The 24,539-nt window shown below is 41.6% G+C and overlaps 1 protein-coding gene across 7 annotated transcripts in view; it reads left to right on the top strand.

The window, feature by feature from the left end:
- Nucleotides 1-24,539, top strand: part of ARHGEF18 (Rho/Rac guanine nucleotide exchange factor 18) — a 355,668-nt gene that overhangs the window by 304,828 nt on the left and 26,301 nt on the right. For 6 of the 7 annotated variants that reach the window (XM_073599247.1, XM_073599232.1, XM_073599224.1 and 3 more), the window contains exons 25-29: nt 2,563-2,616; nt 10,853-10,900; nt 14,209-14,673; nt 19,655-19,982; nt 20,616-20,738. In XM_073599247.1, the coding sequence (XP_073455348.1) occupies nt 2,563-2,616; nt 10,853-10,900; nt 14,209-14,673; nt 19,655-19,982; nt 20,616-20,738 (1,018 nt within the window). The remainder of the gene's footprint in view (nt 1-2,562; nt 2,617-10,852; nt 10,901-14,208; nt 14,674-19,654; nt 19,983-20,615; nt 20,739-24,539) is intronic. The other variant, XM_073599238.1, reaches the window with a different exon arrangement.

Here is a 24,539-nt window from a genome sequence, read left to right as displayed (position 1 = left end):
CTCCTCGCAAGATTTCTGACAGAAGTGAAAATAATTATCAGAAGAGTTGTCTAAAAGCCAATGAAGTGGTCAAAAAATTTATTTTTTGGAAAAAAGCATCAAACTAAAATGAATAAAGTAAAATGAACAATACAAAAAAAAAAATTTTTTTTGTTCCCCGCGTTCCCGTGTGCTTGCATGCAGAAGCGAACGCATACGTAAGTCCCGCCCACATATGAAAATGGTGTTCAAACCACACATGTGAGGTATCGCTGCGATCGGTAGAGCAAGAGCAATAATTTTGGCCCTAGACCTCCTTTGTAACTCACAACATGTAACCAGTAAAAATTTTTAAAGCGTCTCCTATGGGGATTTTTAAGTAGCGAAGTTTGGCACCATTCCACGAGTGTGTGCAATTTTGAAGGGTGACATGTTAGGTATCTATTTACTCGGCATAACTTCATCTTTCACATTATGCAAAAACATTGGGCAAACTTTACTGTTTTGTTTTTTTTAAAACACAAAACTGTTTTTTGTTTTTTTTTAAACGCGTTCAAAAAATTGCTGCGCAAATACCGTGCGAGATAAAAAGTTGCACCGACCGCCATTGTATTCTCTAGGGTCTTTGCTTAAAAAAAATATAATGTTTTAGGGTTCTATGTAATTTTCTAGCAAATAAATTATGACTTTTACATGTCGGAGAGAAATGTCAGAATTGGCCTGGGTGCTCCAAAACGCCTGAAGGTGCTCCGCGCATGTTGGGCCTCTGTATGTGGCCGCGCTGTGTAAAAGTCTCACACATGTGGTATCACAGTACTCGGGAGTAATAGCAGAATGTGTTTTGGGGTGTAATTTGTGTTATGCATATGCTGTGTGTGAGAAATAACCTGCTAATATGACAATTTTGTGAAAAAAAAAATCAAAAAAAAAAATCTTGATTTTGCAAAGAATTGTGGGAACAAATGACAACTTCAAAATACTCATCATGAATCTTTCTAAATACCTTGGAATGTCTTCTTTCCAAAAAGGGGTAATTTGGGGGGTATTTGTACTTTTCTGGGATGTTAGGGTCTCAAGAAATGAGATAGGCCGTCAGTACTTCAGGTGTGATCAATTTTCAGAGATTGGCACCATAGCTTGTAGACTCTCTAACTTTCACAAAGACCAAATAATATACACCGATTTGGATTATTTTTACCAAAGATATGTAGTGGTATAAATTTTGGCCAAAATACATGAAGAAAAAAATACTAATTTGCAAAATTTTATAACAGAAACGAAGAAAAATGCCTTTTTTTACAGAATTTTCGGTCTTTTTTTCTTTAATAGCGCAAAAAATAAAGAACCCAGCGGTGATTAAATACCACCAAAAGAAAGCTCTATTTGTGTGAAAAAAGGACAAAAATTTCATTTGGGTATAGTCTTGCATGACTCAGTAATTGTCAATCAAAGTGTAAGAACACCGAAAGCTGAAAATTGGTCTGGTTATTAAGGGGGTTTAAGTGCCCAGTGGTTGAGTAAGGAAGTATTGCAAACCACTACCTCTCAAAACCACACAATCCCTTAATTTATAATTAAAATGACACCTGAAAATCAGGACAACATTCATCAAGCTCTTACAAGCCTGAGATATATGCTTCTGGATCAGCATTGTCAATAACTGAAAATGCAGATTGGCAGGGAGCTTTTACATTCTTATGAGGGAAAAGGGGGTGGTTACCTGTTCTCATGTATAATTGAAATGTTCTTAATAAAAAAAAAAAAAAAAAAATTAAAAGCAAGTTTAGTTTACTGAATAAGGTATACTTTTATTTCAAGCATAATGCTTTTAAATACACTGAATTTCAGGTTCCCAGTGTAACGAAATGACTCAATTTGTAAAACCACTCCGTACTGATTTTTTTTTTTTTTTTTTTTTTTTTTCATTTTTCCAGAAATTTTTTATTTTTTTTCCCCCCATTTGCTTCAAAATTTCCAGGAATTTTGAAACGTTTTTATTAGCTTTGATCTCCGACATAAGTCATTATTTACAGCTTGACGCTGAGGAGACATTTGTGTTCTGAAAGTGAAAGATTAGAAGTGAATAACTTTAATGCAGAAGAGAGACATGATGTCTGTTCTGCAATAAGTCTCTTAACTGCATGTCCGCCCTTACACTGAGCTGTGCTTGGTGTACATTTTTGGCAGTGCCGTGCTGAATGAACTCCTGTGTGTGCCCGGGAGTGACGTCATCTCTGCCTGACCAAGGAAATTGGCTGGAGATCGGTACCTGGAAGCCCACTGGCCAAAGATGTCAGTGGCCGACAGGAAGCTCCGGGACACCACAGCACTGAATAGAAGGTGAGTATAGTTTTGCTTTGAGAATCACTACCCAGTGCAGTTTACTTCAGGTGGTATTTCAAATTAAAAACTTGGAATGATGGGGTAAGTTGATAGCCAGAAGAGCACACGTTCCCTTTGAATCTTCAGGTAGATTTTTAGATAATAGAAGATCCATGTGTTCTTTTTTAGCAATTTTACAAATTGCTACACAACTTTTTAATGAGTTATATTTAGTTTTAACTTTTTGCATTTATTTCACAGTCTGAAATGTCAGTGCTGGAAAACAACACTCCTTCCACGAGTCAAGAATCTGAGGTAATAAAACTTGAAAATAAATACCACTATTAAAATTCTATAAATAATCCTAAATTGGTGGGAGGAACAACCAAGCGCTGTTTATGAAAAGACTTTAACTGGCAATTTCCTTGTTCCATTTTAACTGGATTCAGCAAATCCAGGATCTTGGATTTTTTTGAAGCGTTGGTATAGACTCAAGAAAGCACAAGCTGCTCAAATCCTACATGGATCTTGTAAGGGATCTTTCTCTTGATGTCTCGTGTCTCACTAAGGCTTTGTTTAGATGTTTGGGGGAGGGGGGGGCAGCAAAAATGTTCAGTTGAGCCATGTCTTTGCCAACTGCCAACCACCCTCAACTTCTTAAGTTGCAATAAGCAGTGGACGGGAATGTTTACAAGCGAAGCATTGCGGCAAAGTTTACATGACGTGTAGCCTCTGACATGCAATCCAAACATGGATCGGGATTCAGAAGAAAGGCAGATTTAGATGCAATTATAAATTTACCATTAGTGTCAAAATTAGGACTTGGTATTAACAAAAAATTTTTACTGAGCCCACATTAAAGTGGTATTCAAGGGGATATTGAAAAGGACATATATGACGCAGTCTGTTTTTAAAATTAACAAAACAATCTTAATCAGGCTAAGATGGGAGCTTCCTTGGCTATAGGATAGGAGGGTTTAGTTCCATTTTAAAGCAAAACTAAACCCACCAATTTAACAATTTCCCAAAGAAGTTACATTAAAGGCATGCCTTGAATGATAAATGTTAGTAGTGTGCTTATGTTGGCTCATTGTGTACATGAAGCAGGCTTTTTTGTAAGTTGAGTGCTGCATTTGCCTGTCAGTGGCTTCTTTGTTACTCCTTCATGTCCCAAGTTTAACATGGCTGCATTTTCTCCTTGGGAGGGGTGGAAATTCTTTGTGTATTATAGATTAGTTAAGGCTCAAACTACATGTTCCTGAATGCCTTGTGCCACACCAGGGAAAGCTTGTAAACAAGCTTTCCCAAATGAAACCTTTCTAGGTTTCAAGAACCACCCTCCTGTAAAACCCCTGGACCGTGCTGATCAGCCTCAACAGTGTGGCTGTCCATCACTTACAGACTGGAGCTGTCTAGAAGTGGAGAGGGGGAAAGGAGTTTTAAAGTGGAGGGCCACCCTGAAAAAAAAAAAATCACCAAAAATCCTAAAAAAAATGTAAAAAAAAAACATTTGAAAAAAAAAAATTTAAACTTACCTAAACCCTTGTTGCTAGGCAGTCTTCCTAATGTTCCTATTCCGTGGCGTGTTCTGCTCCTAGCTGAGCGGCCCCGTTGCCTTCTGGGAACTGTGTGTGTTCCCAGAACACCACGGGGCCATTCACAGAGTGCCACGCCGCTCGCGCGTGCGCAGTAGGAAACTGGCAGTGAAGCCGCAAGGCTCCACTGCCTGTTTCCCTTACCTAGGATGGCGGTGCCGGGACCCGAGAGCTGAGGGACGGGTCGGCCTCGGGCGGCCAACATCGCGGGCACCCAGGACAGGTAAGTACTTATTTCAAGTCAGCAGCTACAGTGTTTGTAGCTGCTGACTTTTAAATTTTTTTTTTACGGTCGGAATCCCGCTTAAATATCTAGGTTCACTGATCACACAGAGGGAACATGGATATTACACACACAGGAGACAGACATCCATTTTATCATGTACATAGACAACCTTCTTTTGAAGGATTCATCTCATTTACAACTGTCTGAAAATATTCAAAGGACTATCCAGATTTTTTTATGCCTTTCGTTGGGTAACTCTATAAGTTTGTACTTCAGCCTTTCCTGTGTCCTGGAATATCTACACCTCATTCTAGACATAACCAAGGTAAATGTTTTCCTTATGCCAAACAGGCTTCTCTTTCTAAGGTCTCACATGCGGATTTTGGATAAAAAAAGGCAACCTCTGTGAGGTAGAATCCTAGTCCTCATAATTGCCTCATTCAAGGCTGTTCCCTTAACCTAGTTCCACTCAAGGCCTTTCCAGCACAACATTCTGTTGGCTTGCAACAAATACTTTCCCTCTATCAATTTCACGTGCTTCTGTGTAGCTAAGCAGGGAACTCTATAGCCTGGTGAATCATCAATCCAGCATTGGAAAAGGGAAAAGTCCTTTCTTTTACAGATGCCAGTCTCAGAAGCTGAGGAGGAGTGTTTCCACAGCTCTCACAGTTCAGGGAACCTAGTCACCCAGGGAAGCAAATCTTACCATCAACATCTTGGAGATCAGAGCAATAAGATTTGCTTTGCACCAGTGGACACTCCTTCTACAGGGATAACCTATCAGGTTGTCCTGATACAATGCCTCAGCAGTGGCTTATATGAGTCATGGAGCATGGGGGTGTCAGGGGTCAGGCAGCCTTGAAGGAAGCAAGTCTGGCCACCTCCACCCTGACATCCTCAATCTCCTAAGTAAGAAATGGGGAACCCCAATGGTGTGGACATCCTGACCTCCAGGTTCAACAGTAAGTTAGCCCTGTTTGTTACCAGGAATCCTCTAGAACCGGCATTTGATGCATTGGTAATCCTATGGACTCCGTTAAGATTAATGTATGCCTTTCCTTTAGTGCGGATTCTTCCTCGGCTGCTCTGCAAGATAGAGGAAGAGAAAAAATCTGTGATTCTCACTAAAACATACTGGCCCAGAAGAATCAGGTACACAGACATGCCCAGACTCCTGCTCTCTCTCAAACAGGTCAGACCTGCTGTCCCAAAGTTCCCCCTGTACCATCTTACTTTTAATTCACTAGCGTTCACAACATAGCTATTGAAGCCAAGATCTTGATAGATGGGGTGTAGTTGACTCATTCCCACATTACAGAAAAGCCATTTCAAGAAAAATCTACTATAAAAGCTAAAGATCCCTTTTCACCTGAAACACTGGAATTTCAACCCCAGAGACTACTTGGTACCTCTCATTTTGGCTTTTACTGCAGTCAGGACTTGATGAAAACTTTGCTCTAACTACTCTTAAGGGACAGGTTTCAACCCTGTTCCAAAAGCTTTTGACTTCTCTGTTTTGTAAAAACCTTTACTGAAGGTGTCTAATGGATAACACCCCCATTACAACACCTTGTTCTTTCTTGGGATCTTAATCTGGTTCTTTGTGCCTTGCAGATACCACCATTTGAACCAATTGGGGAACTCCCCTTGGGTGATATCTACTGCAAAGTGGCCTTTTTTAGTGGCAACCACATCTGTCAGACGTATTTCAAAGTTAGCAGCCTCTCTTGTAAGACGCTCTTCCTAATCCTTCACAGGGACAAAATAGTCTTACACCCAAAATCCTTCTTTCTCCCTAAGTGGTATCAGCCTTCCACCTTTATGAAGATATTGTCCCACCATCCTTTTGACCTGCTCCCAAGGAAATTGCTCACCATTGTTTGGACATAATCAAGGATGTCAGAGTCATCTGGAAGCCACATCCTCTAGACCTAAAACATAATTTTGCCTGTTAGCAGTGTCTAGAAAAGGACACCCTGCTTCCAAGTCTACTAATGCTATGTGCATAGAATAACTCATTGTAAGCACCTGTACTCTAAAAGATATGGTAAGTTCATTACCCTTATGTGCTCACTTCATTGGGTGGGTGTTTCCTGGGCATTCTGCCATCAAGTGTCTGTTGCTCAGATTTGTAAGGTCACCACCTGGTCTCCAGTTCACTCATTTTTAAAGTACTACCAGGTTGATGTCCAGGCCTCTGCAGATGCAGCTCTCAGCCTCAAGATTTTTTTCAGCAGCACTCTTGAGTTGGGCCTTTGACCATTTTCTCTTTTATTGGACTGGTTGGCATGGTTCTTGTCTTCTTGTCTTGTTGTCTATTCTTCTGATTTATTGCTTGCAGACATCCCGGGTCTATGAATATCCAGCCTGTATTCTTTACTGTATGATTAAGATACAGACTTGATCAACAACAACATCATCTCTAAACAAATAAGGCTCATCTACCTGCATCTACCATTGTTGCCACACTTGCACATCCCATTATTTCCTCCTGGCTTAAAATCCCATCCTGACTTGGTGGAGCTCTTACTTATTTCAAGTATTCATATACCTTCCTCAATAGGAAACATTTTTTTTGGCTGGGCTGAGATCATATACAAATTCCAAAGGTCCACCATTTGGCACTTTTAAAATACATGCAAATCAAACACTGGATTACTTCACTGACACACAACAGAGACCTCTTCAACAAACCAGTTTAGAACATATGCTATCCTACAACCCTTTCTCCCAAACGTATCTATTTTATTTATTCTCAACCAAACATCTCATTATATAGACAGCTTACACTTGCGTTTTCAAGTGGTAACCCTTTCCCTGAGGGTGCCATCTTTAAAAAAAATTGCACACATGTTAAAATGCACATTTTAGACCAGAAGATCACTTAGAGCTCACAAAACACATAATGTATTTTCTGAAAGCAAGGACCCTTGTAGAATAAAATGATTGCAGTTATAATTTTTTGTTACCTGATAAATGCGTTCCTTTTTACTGAAAATATAGATTTGATAAAAACACATTTAATATCCTAATTGTACAGTACAGGGCACAGGCTTGATATTCATAGACCTGGGTTACACAACCCACCCACAGCTATTGGATAATGCACAGCACTTGGTTACAACCCACCCACAGCTATTGATTATCTATGCAACTATCCTCTGTCCACAGCACTGCCTTACCCCACCCAAGCCTGCTTATCAAGAGTATGTGATAGGGATGTGCCGGGACTATTGGAGCGCTGGCACAATACAAACATGGCGCTTGTGTATATGTGTGTGGGCTTGGGTATGCAAACAGTGTTTGCATAATATTCTCTGTTATCCTCTTCCCGGATTGACAGGTCTGAACCCGAAATTGCAGAGCTGTGTGATTTCTGGTTCATTCTTCAGGGGACAACAGCCTATGGAAGATCTGTGATTTCCTGGCGCTCTACATCCTGCTAACCCACCATTGAGGTCCTGAGCACCCAAGTGAGACAGGTAAACCCACGACACATAGCAGGTTGGGGGGTAGATGCTGGGTGAGTTGCAGCATTTACAGCTACCGGATTCACCATTTCTGCTACATAGTCAACAGCAAGTGGTCTGTTTACATGCCTACGCTGCAGCAAAAGGGTTTAAGGAGCACTAAAACCAAGGAGAGTTGTCAAAAATTTTGGTTCACAGTTGCCTCTTGCTCAATCATTATCACTTTTCAAGATCTTTACTCAGTGGTACATGGTCCAATGCAGACTAGTACATCGTATTCTGACGTGTTTTGAATGGTTGCCATTTCATGGGTGATGTACTGCATATCTAGTGGACCAGCAAATTATATATCAAGGTCTTTAAACTTCTTGCAATTCTGTTAGACTCCATTTCTCTCTGGTCTTATTAACCATCTTTATTGTACGACACTTGACAATTGAATGCTTGAACACAATTACTTTAACATTTATCTGTAAAAACCTAATAAACTATTGAAAGTGAAAGAGGCTATAAAAGATTAGCGACAGAGATGAAATTTTTATTGAAAAAGGGGAAGCTTCGCCTGTCTGCCCCCCCCCCCCCCCTCCTCCACTCCGCTGGCACATTTGGCACCTTTCGGGAGGGTACCTGTTTTTTCACAGGTACCTGTCCCCACTTCCGGAAGACCTCGCCGTGGTGAGACCCCTTCAGAAGTTGTTCAGGCCCCCGGCGGGCCATGCGCAGTAGGGAAATGGCTGTGAAGCCTGCAAGGCTTCACTGCTGGTTTCCATTAAAATGAATGGTGTTGGCAGCACTTGAGAGCCAATTGGAAAATCCGCTGGGGTGCCGACATCACGGGATCCCTGGGCAGGTAAGTGTCCTAATATTAAAAGTCAGCAGCTACAGTATTTTAATTTCTTGGTGGGGGAGGGGGGGCGGAACTCCTCTTTAATGGAAAAAAACATGGCATTACATTTTAGAACATGAAATGTCATTCAGTTGGCGTTTACAGCTACTTTCGCAGATTTTATCTGTGCTAACAGCAGATAGCGTTCCCAGTGTCAGAATCTGTCAAATACATCTGTCCTAATTTTCAGCAACACAGGATGTGCTTCCAGTGCATTCTTCCAAAATCATTGGTGATTGGATCCCTGCTATTTTGAAGGAAAGGACTTCAAGTGGTTCTAAATTCATACAATGTTGCTAAACCCAAGACCCTGTATTCACTATATCTAGTCTCACTACACAGAACATGGAAATGCAATTGTTTGAGTAAATATAAACTACTACATACCTTTTCTCATCAAAAGTTAGAGCAGTCTTGTGACTTATATTAGTGTCTGGTTAAAGCTTGTAGGAGGAGTTTTCATTCTCTGATGATTGTCCTATAAGGCTGCAGGACCCCTGACTCTTTGTCTGGACAGTGCTGATTGGCCTTGTGCTGATCACATGCACTCTACCAAGAAAAAAACTCTCTTACAACAATACACACCAAACTGAGCTTATGCAGCTTGTCCCCTAGCCTCTGTACTATCAGGAGATGGATTGGGGACTGTGGAAGAAGGGGATGATCAGAGGAGACAAGATCAAACAGCCTTTTTACACAATGCAGAGGACTAACGCCTTAGGTTCCACAGTGGGTATAATGAGCATGTTTTACTACATATACAGACTGATATTACTGTTGTGGGTTTAGTAACACTTTAAGAGTTTTACCTTAATGCGTTCTCTGCATTAAAGTGGATGTAAACTTGATTTATTTTTTTTAATGAAGACTTCTACCTGGTACAGTAGAGGATGTCAGGTCATCTGTGACCAGTCTTGTCACGAAGAGTTAGGGCTCTTTCACACGGGGGATCCGTATGTCCGTTTTTCATCCTTCCATTTTCGGATGAAAAACGGACATACATGTATCCCTATGGAGGGTCGGATGTCAGCGGTGACATCTGACCTGCTCCGATCCGAAAAGTGTAACGGCGGAAAACCCTACTTTTCCATCCGTTATCGCATCAGCGGAGCGATCCCAGCTGAGCAAACGGGTGTTCACGGGGCGGATCATCACTGATCCGCCCCGTGTGAAAGACCCCTTAATCTACCACTGAGCAATCCTCTTGTCTTTTTGTAGTAAGATAAAAAAAACTACACACAGATAAGTTTGTGTTGCCACATCCCCCACTACTGTGACTGACATCTGATTTCTTTATCTCATGAGTGAGCAGAGTGTGTGTTACGATTCTAGCTTCACATCCCCCCTCCTTTCTTCTCCAGCTCTAGGATTGGCTGCTCCACACCTCAGCATGATTGGGTATGCTGAAGTCATGTGGTGCCTTTTCTGAGTTTTTGCTGGATGCTACTCGTGTGGCATGATCAGTGTGACTGAAGAGTAGGAGAGTGTAGAGGTGGGTGGGGAGTCTTGTGACATCACGACTCTGCCCACCGAGCTCTGGCAAAGAGACCCACCCACTAATTCCAGAGTTTTGCAAGGCTCCTACTGCTAAAGGGGGTGACATTTGCCAGGTAGGGATACATGCAGGAGGCTTGCATGTGAATGTATACATTAATACTGTGCCATTAGTTTATACTGGGTGAGTGGTGGGTTTACATCCATTTTAAGGTTAAAAAAAAAACCTGTGTCCAGGATTCCCCTAGTCCCTCCTTATACTTAACCGAGCTAGATCTTGATCCAGTGCTGTGCGCAAGAGCATCTTTTCTCTCTCTCTCTCTCTCTCTCTCTCTCTCTCTCTCTCTCTCTCTCTCTCTCTCTCTCTCTCTCTCTCTCTCTCTCTCTCTCTCTCTCTCTCTCCCCCCACGGCAGATTGATGGCAGCGGGAGCCATTGGTTCCTGCTGCTGTCAGTCAAATCCTATGATGGGGGCATGGCAAAGCTCCTCTGTGTCTATGAACACAGGCATCGGGAGGCTGGTGGAGCCAGGAGCGCTGGCGGGGGTCCCTAGAAGTGGAGGATCAGGGCTGCTCTGTGCAAAACCATTGCACAGAGCAGGTAAGTATAACATGTTTGTTATAAAAAAAAATAACAAAAAATTAAAAGTTTAGAATTACGTTCAGTCATAAGGTCATACACATCTATTAATTGATCATAGTAGGGGTAGATGTTTTTCTCAGTCGTAATAAAGTTATTTTCAGCTGCATAGCTACCTGTGGTTGAGTGTTCCATAGCCTTTAACGCAATATGCTTCTTTTGTAGTATTGTTTCTGGGTAGGAATTAATCTTGTTTCTGAATAATGATTGTCATGCAGTCTGACCTTGATATTTCCTTACAGCTCATCAGCAAGATGCAAATACTGTTGCAGCTGCTGTATAGTCTACAGGCAAGTGACATTTTTTTTCTTTTACTGATTAGTGTTTTTTGCTGGTGGTAGTACATGTAATGGATTTGTCTCTGTCAACAATTTAAAAATGTATTTACTCTTGTCCGGTGGAAGCGGGTGTTCCTACCTTGACCCCTACTCATTTTGAGATGGTTATATTAAATGTCACACAGTACACCGCAAAAGGGCATTTTTATAAAACAGTGGGTCTGACATTCAGCAAACATTCTCTGGAAGTGAAACTTATGTGTTTTTATTTCCCATAGTTCTTTTTGAAGTTTTAGAAAAGTATATTGGCACAGCAAGGACAACGCTTTGTTAGCATAGACAGTATTTGCAGTGGTTACAGGAAGGGCACAGTCACATTAACAGTAATGGTCAAATAGGATTAACAAAATCTCAATAAGCTTACAAACAACACAATCAATAAATAGTAGGATGGCGACTTCTGGTGGTTTGGGAGGTTAGAACTGGAATCAAGGACAGGGAAGTGGGAAGGAGGGCAGAAAATAGGGATAAAAAAAATTAAAGAAACAAAAATGTTTCAGTTTGCAATGGAGAAATAAGATGTGTACACGTCGTCATTCTGAACTGAACACTGAGTAATTAAACCAGATATACCAGAGTGAAACAACTTTTTGATATGTTAAAGTGGTAGTAAACTCAGAATTTAGACTTGTACCTACAGGTTAGCTTATACTAAGGTTTACCTGTAGGTACAGTGACTGTGCAGAGTTTAGGAGATATTTGCAGCTGGTGACATCACCGGCCATTTGCAGTGCACTCTGCATTCAGGTACAGTGAGTGTGCTGTCATTGCAGTGAGTGCTGTGACTTGTGCGTAAGTTCCACTCTCATGTGCAGAAGTGAGGTCATCACGACCCGAGCATTTAAATGGCTGGAGAGCACAAACCTGGAAGAAAGACTTGGTGGTGCCAGGAGCAACGACAGTGTGCTATTGTAAGGCTCCATTTAAATTGTATATTTTATTAAATTTTTCATGAGAAAATAAAACATTCCAATCAGGAAAAAGTGCATTTTTGAATAGTAAAATTATCAGAAATTACTTGGGTCATACACAGACGACAACAGAATAAACTTACGATGACACAAGTATAGTATATGTTACAAAACTGCAGAATGGTTCAGAAGGGAGGGGAGGGGAAGGGTGGATCGAGAGAGCAAGCTTAACAAAAAGGTCACATATATCTCACCAATAAGAATTTTTGCTCTCTGGATCTGCAATCAGCAAAAATCCTCAGAGTACCCGAACTGTAGGACTAGGGTACTCTAAGGTGACTTGTTTAAGTCAAAAGGAAGGGGAAAGGGGGAGAGACACCATGGATAGGAGACTATAAAAGTATGGTTTCTATGAGGAATAAACTAACTGCGATAGTATGGGTGGGAAAGTAGATAGCCATCTCAGGGGGATTGCCCTTTTTTGCTGCCAGTAGAATGAAGGTGGCTAATTTTTGTAAGGCTCCATTTAAAGTGGTAGTAAAGATTTCTACTTTCTTCCCTTGAAATAGTTAATAAACAATGTACCGGGTGGTGTCTACAATCTTTCTATCCCGTGCCATTCCACACAAATTGAGCAATCTGCATTCTAATAAAGTTTCTTTCCATTTGTGTTGGCTGAGTTTACTACCACTTTAAAAGGTAAGTCTGTCATAATGTGCTAGTATGCTGTGTATACTAGCAAATTTTGGCATTAACCTGCAGGGGGGCTAGCTATTTTTTCTCCCATAGAGTTTCCTAAAGTTTACTTCTGTTTTGAAGTGATACTAAAGAAACACTGTTTAATTTACATTGTCCCTTCTATTTCTACATGTGGATGATGGCACTGTAATTATTTTAATAAAAAAAAAAAAAAAAATCTAGCTACCTTTTTCCTAATCGATATACAGCTGTCACATGACCCAGACCTTTCCCAGCCTGTCTGCAAGGAAATAGCAGAAGGAGGCTTCTAGTCTACTGCTGCTGGTCACATGTTCAAAAAAGAAAAAAACAGCCTTTGGAATACAGAGTAGAAATAAATAATAACAATAAACTGTTTTAAATTGTCATAGAAATATATATATTTGAAATTAAATCTTTATTATTTTTTGTTAATAACTTGGTGTGTGCGGATTTCTGCCAGTCACAGCCTGTGTCACGCCCCTCCAGCCTGTGTCACGCCCCTCCAGCCTGTGTCACGCCCCTCCAGCCTGTGTCACGCCCCTCCAGCCTGTGTCACGCCCCTCCAGCCTGTGTCACGCCCCTCCAGCCTGTGTCACGCCCCTCCAGCCTGTGTCAAGCCCCTCCAGCCTGTGTCACGCCCCTCCAGCCTGTGTCTTGGAATAAGAGGAAGGTGAAACTTCTATTCATCTACATGTACCGCCCTCATTGTGTTTAGCTGGTTAATGGGCATGGATGAGGGAGGGAGTGGTCTGTCATTTACCACTGTGTATACGCTCACATTTGTGACTTTCTATCACATCTGAGCAGCCCATGTGACTATAGAGTAAATTCTCAGCAGGTGATCGCATTCCCTCTGTTCTCAGCTGCATAAGAGCTGGGGGAGAGGAAGCAACCGCACTACTGATCTTCCAAGTGAAAGGCTGTGCAGGGGGGTTGTCTCAGGGCAAGTCTGATTATTGGAGGTGAGCACACTGAGGTCTCAGCACGGCTAGAGAGCTGACCATGCTGTGTTCTCCTGCTTACTGTGGTCAGTTTTTAATAGGAAAGCAGAGGGACTGGCAGGAACACCAGGGATTTGACATAAAGGAAGCAATATAGAATGAACAGGATACTTTTTCATACAAGTACTTGGTGCAGCAGGTACATATCAGAAATATGAAATGTTGGGTTTACATATTACTTAACAGGCAGAGGTCCTCTCTAGTGCCTACAGACTTTTCTTTTTATATGTGTATCTTATAGCTGGACAGCGGGCTGAACGAAAAAAAACGGATTCTTCCCAAACAAGCAAGGTGCCATGCTGGGACATTGTATTCTGGCAGTAGGACTTGTTGCTGTCAGAATACTCTTCATCAGTAGCTGCAGCCATTGATCGACAAAAGTTTTCCAACCTGTTCCTTTGACAGTAGTCAAACAAACGATCCACTTCTGTTGAAGAGGGATGGCAACATACTGATCGCAACTTGTCCAGTCCCTGCTGACCTGAACTGTGGAACCGAATTTTGATCAGTCTTTGGCCAGCTTTAGCCTTCCCGTGGAACCAAATTTGGAATGAAATTGCCTATTTTGATCTGCAGCATTCCCTTCAAACAGCTTAGTGAAATATATCATTATTTTGATCTCTTTCAGGCCGTAATCACACAACAAGACACTTACTTTGAGGTGCAGAGAGAACGGGAGAAGCAGCTAAGACAGCAGTCGTCAAGGGGCAATTGGTTGTTGGAGCAGGAGAAACAACGTAATTTTGAAAAGCAAAGGGAGGAGTTGGCTAATGTACAAAAGCAGCAGGAGCAATTAAAACAAGAAAAGCAGCGCTGGGAGCGTGAAAGAACTAAGTCTCAAAAAGAGATGGAGGCTTATGAGATGAGGCTACGACAAAGAGAGGAGACTTCTCAGATGGAGAAGGAGAAGTTAGACCAGGAACGGTCAGACTTGGAAAAACAGAGACAAGCTTATCAGCATGATTTGGAGAGGCTACGTGAGTCACAAAAAGCAGTCCAGAAGGACAGAGATCGCTTGGAGCAGTTGAAGAAGATAAAAAAAACAAGTGTTAGTGCTGGATCCTTTGCACCAGACCTGGTCCAGGTAACTTTGGTAAGAGTTCAGTTTTTTAATGCTCTGGTAAGGCTTAATGTACACGGGACATTTTTACAACCTCTCCTGAACAATTTAACTTGACAGATAGTAACCCACGTTTAAAACGTCTGTTTTGCCGCGTTTGCATGCCACGTTTGCGTTTAGAAGCGTTTGAAAAAAAAAAATATATATATATATATATATATATGTATATATTTTTTTTCAAAATAGCCAAAAATGAAAAACACCTGTAAACGAAATGCGGCTAAACGCAAATTACCGTGTTTAGAAGCGTTTGGCGCTTGAAATGCCACTAAACTCAGCGTCTGAACTCATGTTTTTGCTTTCCAAAAAAGGCCTCTAAACTCAACTGCCTAGAAACAACTGTAAACGATCCTGTGTACATGTACTGATAAGATAACTTGAATTCAGGGGCAGCTGAAAAAAAATGTCCAACTACTCCTAAACGTCCGTTTAGCAGCAGCAGTGTCCATGAGGCCTTAAGCTCCTTTTTACTAGAGAGCAAGATAGAGAAATTCACTGTAAAGCCAAGCAAGGGGGTATCATGTCTTTTAATGCATTATCCACAATGGAGAATATTGTAAATTGTTATTAGAATGCTAAGACCCCATTATAATGGTTGTAGCAGGAGGGCAGAGGCTTCTTCTCCTGGTGTCCATGAGTTTTATAAAAAGGTAGGGTTTAACAACCTTGTAAGGCCAACCCTGAGAGAAACGCTTCATACTCATTTATCTTCTCCACACTGCAGTAGTCAAGGAGATTTTGAGTGGAGCTCAGCATATTTGAAACCTCAGAAAAAATCTATTTTTATTTTGCCAGGCTAGTGTCCTCTTTTTGTGTAAAGCCTGGTGTAAACCATTGCACTACATGACATGTATGGGGCAAGGGTTTATGCTTTTCTTTCCGAATGATATTTTATAAATCTGCTCCATAGTTTCTGTTAATCATCTTTAACCCCTTCCTGCCGACCGTACGCAGATGTCCGGCCTCGACTTTCGGGGGTTATACCGGGATGATGCCCGCAGCTGCAGGCATCATCCCGGTACCGTTTTTTAGAGCCGGCGATCGGCTTTCCAGGGATAACAACTGATGCAGCTGAAAGCCGCTCGGCCGTTATCCCGGAGGAGCGGGACGGGACCTCCCGCCACTCTCAACGGGCCTCCCGATCCACTGGGAGACCCGATCAACAATCTGCCGCCTCCAGCAGCTAGCCACAGACTGGAACAAAGCCAGAAACGGCTTTGTTACAGTCTCCTGAATGTAAACACGGAAGCGCCGTCATGACGTCACTTCCCTTTACTCAGCTGCCAATGGCGCCGGTTTTAAAAAAATATACAGTATTCAGAATCCCTGAAAATGGCGATCTGAATACTTTGAAGTGCAAAGGAAGGATCAGGGGTCTTTTAGACCCCCGATCCCTCCATAAAGTGTAGGGGTGCAGCGGATCAAAAAAACTCACGGTTCGGATCGTTCCTCGTATCAGGAGTCACGGTTCGGATCAACAAAAAAAAAATCTCCCCCACTGTAATATCCACAATCTCCCTATTGGCAGGGTGTGGCAGAGTATTGGCAGAGTATTGCAGGGTATTGGCGGGTATATTGTCAGAGTATTGGCAGGGTATTGGCAGACTATTGGCAGGGTATGGCAGAGTATTGGCAGGGTATGGCAGAGTATTGGCAGGGTATGGCAGAGTATTGGCAGGGTATGGCAGAGTATTGGCAGTTTATGGAAGAGTATTGTCAGGGCATTGCAGAGTATTGTCAGGGCATTGCAGAGTATTGTCAGGGCATTGCAGAGTATTGGCACTGCTGCCAACCGATCTCTCCCCTCCACTGTACAGATCAGTACACAGAGGGGAGAGAGGAACCGGCGTCATGACATGACGCCGGCTTGTTACAAGTGATCGCTCCGTCATTTGACGGAGCGATCACGTGCTAAACAGCCACCGGGTGTACCAAGATGGCCACCGCTCCGGAGCTAGGCCAAAGCCGCGGCCTTTCCTATGGCCGAGGCCTCAGAGCGCTCCGCAGATTGCGGGTGTCCCGTACGGTTCAACCTCCGTGGATCGGATCACGGATCGATGACGATCCGTTGCACCCCTAATAAAGAGTACCTGTCACAACCTATTACTGTCACAAGGGATGTTTACATTCCTTGTGACAGCAATAAAAGTGATCAAAATATTTTTTTTTTTAAACACAATTTATTAATATAAAAATAAATAAGAAAAAAGTAAATAAGAAAACGCATACGGAAGTCGCGCCCGCATATGTAAACGGTGTTCAAATCACACATGTGAGGTAGCACTGTGATCGTCAGAGTAAGAGCAACATTTATAGCGCTAGACCTCCTCTGTAACTCTAACCTGGTAACCGTAAAAAAAAATTTAAAGCGTTGCCTATGGAGATTTTTAGTTACCGTAGTTTGTCGCCATTCCACAAGTGCGTGTAATTATAAAGCGTGACATGTTTGGTATCTATTTACATCATCTTTTACATTATACAAAAAAATTGGGCTAACTTTACTGTTTTGTTTTTTTAAAATTCAAGAAAGTGTCCCTTTTCCCAAAAAGTTGCGTTTAAAACACCGCTGCATAAATACCGTGTGACATAAAATATTGCAACAATCGCCATTTTATTCTCTGCTAAAAAAATTATATATAATGTTTGGGGGTTCTAAGTAATTTTCTAGCAAAATATACGGATTTTAACTTGTAAACACCAAATGTAAAAATAGGCTTAGTCATGAAAGGGTTAATACAAACCTGTCCCCAGGATAAACTACTGCTAAAATTCTAAAGCTGGCGTAAAAGAGTATACAGACTCTTAGGTCAGCAAAATGTATTGCAGTCAGAATGTAGCTAGTCAAGTATGCTGTCAATTCAGTTTTGCATTCATTTGTTATTACCTCTACAAAAATGTATGTTTCGGGAAACTATAGTGCATTTTCAGTTGCTGCATAGTTGGAGCTTTTTTTATAAACTTGTAGCTGTAAGTAATTTTATTTCCCTAGCTTTGATTTTCCTCAGTTTTGTTTACTTTCTAGTCTTAATTTATAAATGTTTCTCTAAGCCTCCTTTCACACTGGGACGACTTGTCAGGCGACTAGGTTCTGTGCAATGGAACCATTCTAATCGGAGCGACGCAAGTAGATCCGACTTAGAAAAAGGTTCCTGTACTACTTTGGGGGGACTTGCATTGACTTCTATACAGAAGTCGTTTTGCAAGTCGCCGCTGAGTCGTGTCCTGGGTCGCCTGAGGCAGTCGTGCTGCCTCCGTGTGAATCGACCCTTATGGTCAACAGTATATCAGGCAGTACAATTAGTAGTTCTTTTGGAAAGAACTGTTGAGGTATATACATTTAAAGCTGAACTTCATGCAGATATAAAAGACACAAATAGATGCAGTTATTGATAGTAAATGGGTACATTTATATTTTGTACATAGTGGGGTAGATTTACTAAAACTAGAGCACTCTGAATATGGTGCAGCTGTGCATGGTAGCCAATCAGCTTCTAACCTCAGTTTGTTCAATTAAAGTAGAACCAACATTTTTTTTTTCATTTGGATAGATCAAGGAAGGGTATAACCCCTGTCAGATTTTTTTATTTTTATTTTCCCAGTTGTGTACCATTGCGGAGATTTATCTTCACTTCCTGTCCCATAGCCAAACAAGAATTGAGACGAAATGCCTGCAAATTAAGGGAATTCCTGGGGGACCCCTAGGTCATCAGAACTAGTCTTCCGCTATTACTTTTTTGAGGACAACCCAAATTTGAGATTTTCTTTTACTTTTACTTTCAAAGATAATAGTAAACAGGACAAATAGAGAGGGGGAAACTCCTTAACGCCCAAAAAGTTTTGCCTTTAGTTATACTTTAAGCATTGGCAATAAAACATAGAAGCTTATTGGTTTATATGCAGAAGTGAGCCTGAATCTTGCATTCTCCAGCTTTAGTAAATAAACCCCAGTGTGAGTACTTGTATATGACTGGGTATCAACCTCTTGTTGTCCCCTATACAATAGCACTTTGACTGGGAAGGGCCAATTAAGGCCTTGGTTACACCTGCAATGCTGTCTGAAGAGCGATCCGTGTTTGACTCATGCTTCAAAGAGCATGTGACAGTACACTGTTGGACTACCATTCCCACACGGTTGCGGGGCGCCCCCCATTCGTTTTTTGTGAGCGGTAGCGCAAGCCAAATGTGTTGGGGTAAAATTCCTGCGCTGAAGCAAAGCAATCACACTCACAGCATGTGTAAACCCCCATCTGAAGTTGGAGCGTCATGAGTACGCTTTCCAACTAAAGGTGAGTGTTGGTGGGGTGGTAAGACTGTGGGTCAACCATGTGGTTTTACTGCCCTGCAACCTATAGTGTAAATGAGCCCTAAGAATGCTGAATGTAAATGTGCTGACAAATGCAGATAAGAGGAAAGTGCATAGCAACATAGGCAATCTAATTGGCCACCTGTTTTTTCTTTTATGTTCATGTCTCAGGCTTCAGGAGGGACAAGACCTGTGTTGTTTAAATTAAAATCAGGTCTTCTGCTATACCACACAGGGCTGTACTGTGTTGCAGAAATGAATGAACCAAAATAATAATCCTTTGGTTGGTACAACGGTTCCCTTATATGTATTTTATGTGTGTTTTTAGCTGTTTGCCTGGGGTACAGCTTTAAAGTAGAACTATAGGCAAACATGTTTTTTTCTTTTTTGGATAACGAAAGGGAGAGTTATAACCCCCGAGAGATTTTTGTTGCTGTGATGTTGAAAATATTGGTATAATAATATTGCCTGATGAGCCTTGATAATTTGACCTTAGTATTTATATGTAGCCTGACTGCATTACAGTAATAAGAATATTCTGTTGGGCTTAAACATCCTACACCGGTATGCTGCATAAGTCTCTTTTGCAACTAGTAATTGTCTGTACTTTCTATTCAGCTGTTTTTATTATGTATTTTTTTTTTTTCCCAGGGTGTTCCACATTCAGCAAGCTTTAACGGTGAAGGAAGCCTGGAAGGGGCTAGTCATCTTATGAAACCTTTAACCAAAACCAGTGCATCTGTATCAGCAGCTGATTACCTGGAGAGACCTGAAGTTATGCGTCGGGATAGTAGTTCAACAGACACGAGGCCAGCATTGAAAAATGATGTGCCTTTCCATTTATTAAGTGCCATGAATCAACTCCAAAAGCAAACATTACCTACTAAACAGCAGATTCCCACTAAACTGGCTGCACTGAGCAAAAGCGGAAAGGAAAAACCTGGCAGAGGAAAAGCTTCACATCGTACAGACAGTTCAGGTTAGCACTTCCATATTTGTAATTTTTAACATTTTTACATATTTTGTTTGTTTATAAATATTTTTTTTTTCTTTTACTATAGAAAAAGTGTCATTTTAAAATGAACAGTTTATAATTGGTTGTCTTGTTTGCTGCTATAGAATGGATAGAACTAAGCACACATACACCTTTTCATGCTGCTAAACAGAAGGCCTAATGTGATAGATCATACTTTTAGGTCCCATTCACATCACAGCGGTCTGCTAACACGAGTTGCATTAAGTCAGCCTTACATTTGAATTGACTAACCACCACATTGAACTAAACATCAGATCTGCCTCAATTTTTTTCCAATGTACTGCAAGGTAATAAATTAAAATGGCACCACAGCACACCAACACACGTAACTTGTGTTACCAGATGCAGCAGTGTGACTAGGCCCTTATTGTTAGACTTAGAGCTCTGATAGTAGGGCCTGAGGGCCTTGAAAAAAGTCTGCATTGCTGAATTGGAAGATTAGACTCACCCTCTCTTAAATCCCACAATACTTAATTTGGAGCCTGGCAACCTCGCCGCTTGCTACATTTTATTGATCTAATGTGAATAAGGAGACCAGCACATTAATATTACTTTTTTTCTGCGATTTTATTATAGCATCCGTCGATCATCGGGCACTGTTTGCATCTAAGCTTTCTGGAAAAGATGAAAGTACAGTGAGGAGCAGACGATCAGCAAGTCCTAGTCTCACAAATAGTCTTATCTCATTCTTTCCTCAAGGTAAGCTTCTTGGCAGGAACATATATTTCATTGCTAATGCTATACACAGGGCTTTTTTTTTTGGCGGAACTGTGTTCCGGCACCTCTGCCAGGGAGCAGGACTTTTTTTTTTTTAACAGTTGGTTTATGCTGCTGCCAGCCGGCGGAGTGAGCTGACAGCCGCATAAGCCGACACCGCTCCTATAGTTCCGGCTGCAGCCTTAAGAGAGGGGAGGGCGGAGTGATATCAGCTGCACTCCGCCTCTCCATGTAGCAGAGCGGATGTTCCTTTTGTGAGGAAGAGTTGCCGTGTGGTGTGGTGTCCTGTCCTGTCCTGCCCTGAGACTCCTGTCTGCCAGACCAAGACTGCTTTCGGTAATTGTTTAACTGTCATTGTTGTCTTGCTTTTTAGATATGGTTTTATTAATGCTGCTGCCAGGAGATATACATGTGGGCTGTCTCTTGCTGGATATATACATGTGGGCTGTCTCTTGCTGGATATATCCATGTGGGCTGTCTCTTGCCGGATATATACATGTGGGCTGTCTCTTGCCAGATATATACATGTGGGCTGTCTCTTGCCGGATATATACATATGACTCTTGCGTATATATATATATATATGTGTGTGTGTATGTGGACTGTCTCTTGCTGTGTGTGTATATATGTGGGCTGTCTCTTGCTGGATATACATGTGGGCTGTCCCTGTATATCCAGCAAGAGACAGCCCACATATATACACAAAGCAAGAGACAGCCCACATGTATATCCAGCAAGAGACAGCCCACATATATACATATATATATATACACACACACACACAGCAAGAGACAGCCCACATATATACACACAGCAAGAGACAGTCCACATATATACACACAAGAGACAGCCCACATATATACACACACAGCAAGAGACAGTCCATATATACATATGTATGTATATATATATATATATATATATATATATATATATATATATATACACACACACACACAGCAAGAGACAGCCCACATATACACACACACACACACACATATATATGTGTGTGTTTGTGTGTGTATATATATGTGGGTAAAGGTGAGCTTATCCTTTAAAACCCAATTCCAGGTTTGATATAATCACTTCATATAACAATAATAATTGCACCCTGGAGGTTCATGGTGAGGTCCTACTCCATAGGGAGGACACATCTTTAAGTGCACTTTTTTGTGTGTGTGTACACAATGCACTTTTTTTATACACTTATGAGTTTTTGCGCACCACTGTGGATTAAGAAAAAAATTCCAGGTTTGATATTATATTAAATGGTTCTTTTGGACCAAGCTGGTTCAAACAAACCATTTCCTTTATTAACTAGTTAAGGACCGGAAGGATTTGCCCCCTTATTGACCAGACCATTTTTTGCAACCCGACACTGTGTCGCTTTAACTGACAATTGCACGGTTGTGCGACGCTGTACCCAAACAAAATTGTCCTTCTTTCCCCACAAATAGAGCTTTCTTTTGATCACCTCTGCGGTTTTAATTTCTTGCGCTATAAACAAAAAAGAGCAACAGTTTTGAAAAAACAACTATATTTTTTACTTTTTGCTATAATAAAATATTCCAAAAAAAGTAAAAAAAAACTAATTTCTTCATCAGTTTAGGCCGATTATATATTTTTCTACATATTTTTGGTAAATATTGATTGGTTTGCGCAAAAGTTTTCGTGTCTACAAACTATGGGATAGATTTAGGGACTTTTTTTTTAATGTTTTTACTAGTAATGGCGGCGATCTGCGATTTTTAGCGGGACTGCGACATTGTGGCAGACAAATCTGACCCCAAATGACACTTTTTGGAGACCAGTGACATTATTACGTTGATCAGTGTAAAAATGACATTGGCAGGGAAGGGGTTAACACTAGGGGGGAGATCAAGGGGTTAACTGTGTTCCCTGTGTGTGTTCTAACTGCAGGGGGATGGGCTGCCTGGGACATGACAAAAATCACTGCTCCTAAAGACTGGAAACAGTAGATCTCTGTCATGTCATCTGTCAAATTGGGGATCAGCCTTGTTTACAAAGGAAGATTCCCATTCTGTCTCTGTACTAGGTGATCGCGGGTCACTGGCAGACAGATCAAGTCCACCCGACCAGCGAGCATGCTCCCGCAGCGGGGAAGGGGCACCACCGGCGGCCCGCAACTGCACCTGCGTGAGCTGACGTACAATGACGGCGATTTGCCCAGGAGAGCTGGTCTTAAAGTGGTTAATATATGCGCCCCTTGTCAGCACTGTATAAACTATTTGCCTCAGCTACATGTAGAATACAGCACTGTGTTCTGGCAGCAGTATGGTATTTCCATCCTGTTCCCAGAACAAAATTGAGTCGGGCTGAGTGCTCAGCCATTCACAGAAAGCTTTTTATATTTTTTTAATGCAGACTGCTCCTACCAATTCTTAGGACCACCACTTAGGGAACCTCTACTGAGCAGACTACCAACGTGCTTTTTGCGCAGATTCCTTCTATAGATTCCTACACCTGCTTGATGGGAACCCCTGAGGCATAGAGAGCGACCATGCCTGAAACCTAGATCCTGGGACCCCCTACTACTATAGGGTCAACATCACTGGGGTCTTGAACGCCACAGTCTGAGGCTCAAACCTCCCATACGTCCACAGGACCTTTATTATCCACTTATCATTTTTTATTGGTCTTTGCACAATTAATGCAGCAATCTGATCACAAGGCTTCTAAGCATGCTTTGGCACCTTCCACAACAGAATCAAATTCTAACCCTACTGGACATCCAGCTTTAAATGTGTCTGAGGCCCCTACAGCCTTCCTCTGAAGAGCCTGTATTTCAAAAAAGTTCTTTTTGGCCTGGCTGAGATTTGTGAATTCACATCCTCGTGGATTAGCGCTTTTAAAGGGCTTGTAAATTCTTAATTTACCCAGTGAAGTGACTGGACACCGGTGATACATCTGTTCAAAGTGCAAAATTTATAAGGTTGTCTGAGAGATTAGAAAAAAGGGGCGCGGAGGTTGAAGTTACACTCTGCAGAGCTCAGTGAGGAGAGCCCTGAGAGCTGATTGGAGGGAAAAGAGACACTCCCCTTCACACAGATCACAAGAACAGAGCTGAGGCTGTCAATCTGTTGGAGCTCCCTCCTCGTCACCATTTATCTTTTGGTGTCAGGAAAACTTGTCATAAGTGATTCATGCAGATATCAGAGGTATAAACAGCAGACATAAATTACACTCTGTGCGTTTATTTGGGACAAGTACACACTATGGAAGGAAATGCTTTGTTCATTTTTCATGTCTGAGGTTTACAACCACTTTAAACAAGACTGCTCCATCTTGAGGAATTTATCTACGTCTTAAAGCTTTTAGAACAATTGTGTTTCCCTGCATTTCAGCTGCAGTGGTCGCTTGCAAGCATCTAAGCTTGTCTCTCCCAAGGGGGGCAAATTCTATCCAGATGCATAGGGCCCTTTGGCTTTGTGTCTGGCCAAGGATACACAAAATTAATATTTGCTTTACTCGCCTTGTAAGGGCAGGCATCTCTTTAGTTCTGCCCTTGACACTGTTCATCATGAGGCCTCTAGTGCTCTGGATGTGTGCTTGCCTCAATGCAGGAGATCTTTGGATGATGTGGAGGACTCCACTTTTCATCTACTACTTCAGTAGTACCCCATAAATGATCTCGGTCTATCTCACACTCAAGTATCAGATCTTGAGGTTCATAATATCTCATTATGATAGCTCATCTACTCAGCCTTGCACATAAAAAGTATCTTTCCAAGTGGGAGATTGGTTGTTCATTCCACTGGGATT

The sequence above is a fragment of the Aquarana catesbeiana genome, linkage group LG01 (assembly GCF_042186555.1).
Source record: "Aquarana catesbeiana isolate 2022-GZ linkage group LG01, ASM4218655v1, whole genome shotgun sequence".
Lineage (NCBI taxonomy): Eukaryota > Metazoa > Chordata > Amphibia > Anura > Ranidae > Aquarana > Aquarana catesbeiana.
Note: the sequence above shows the minus strand (reverse complement) of the source record. Positions and strands in the feature narration are given on the sequence as shown.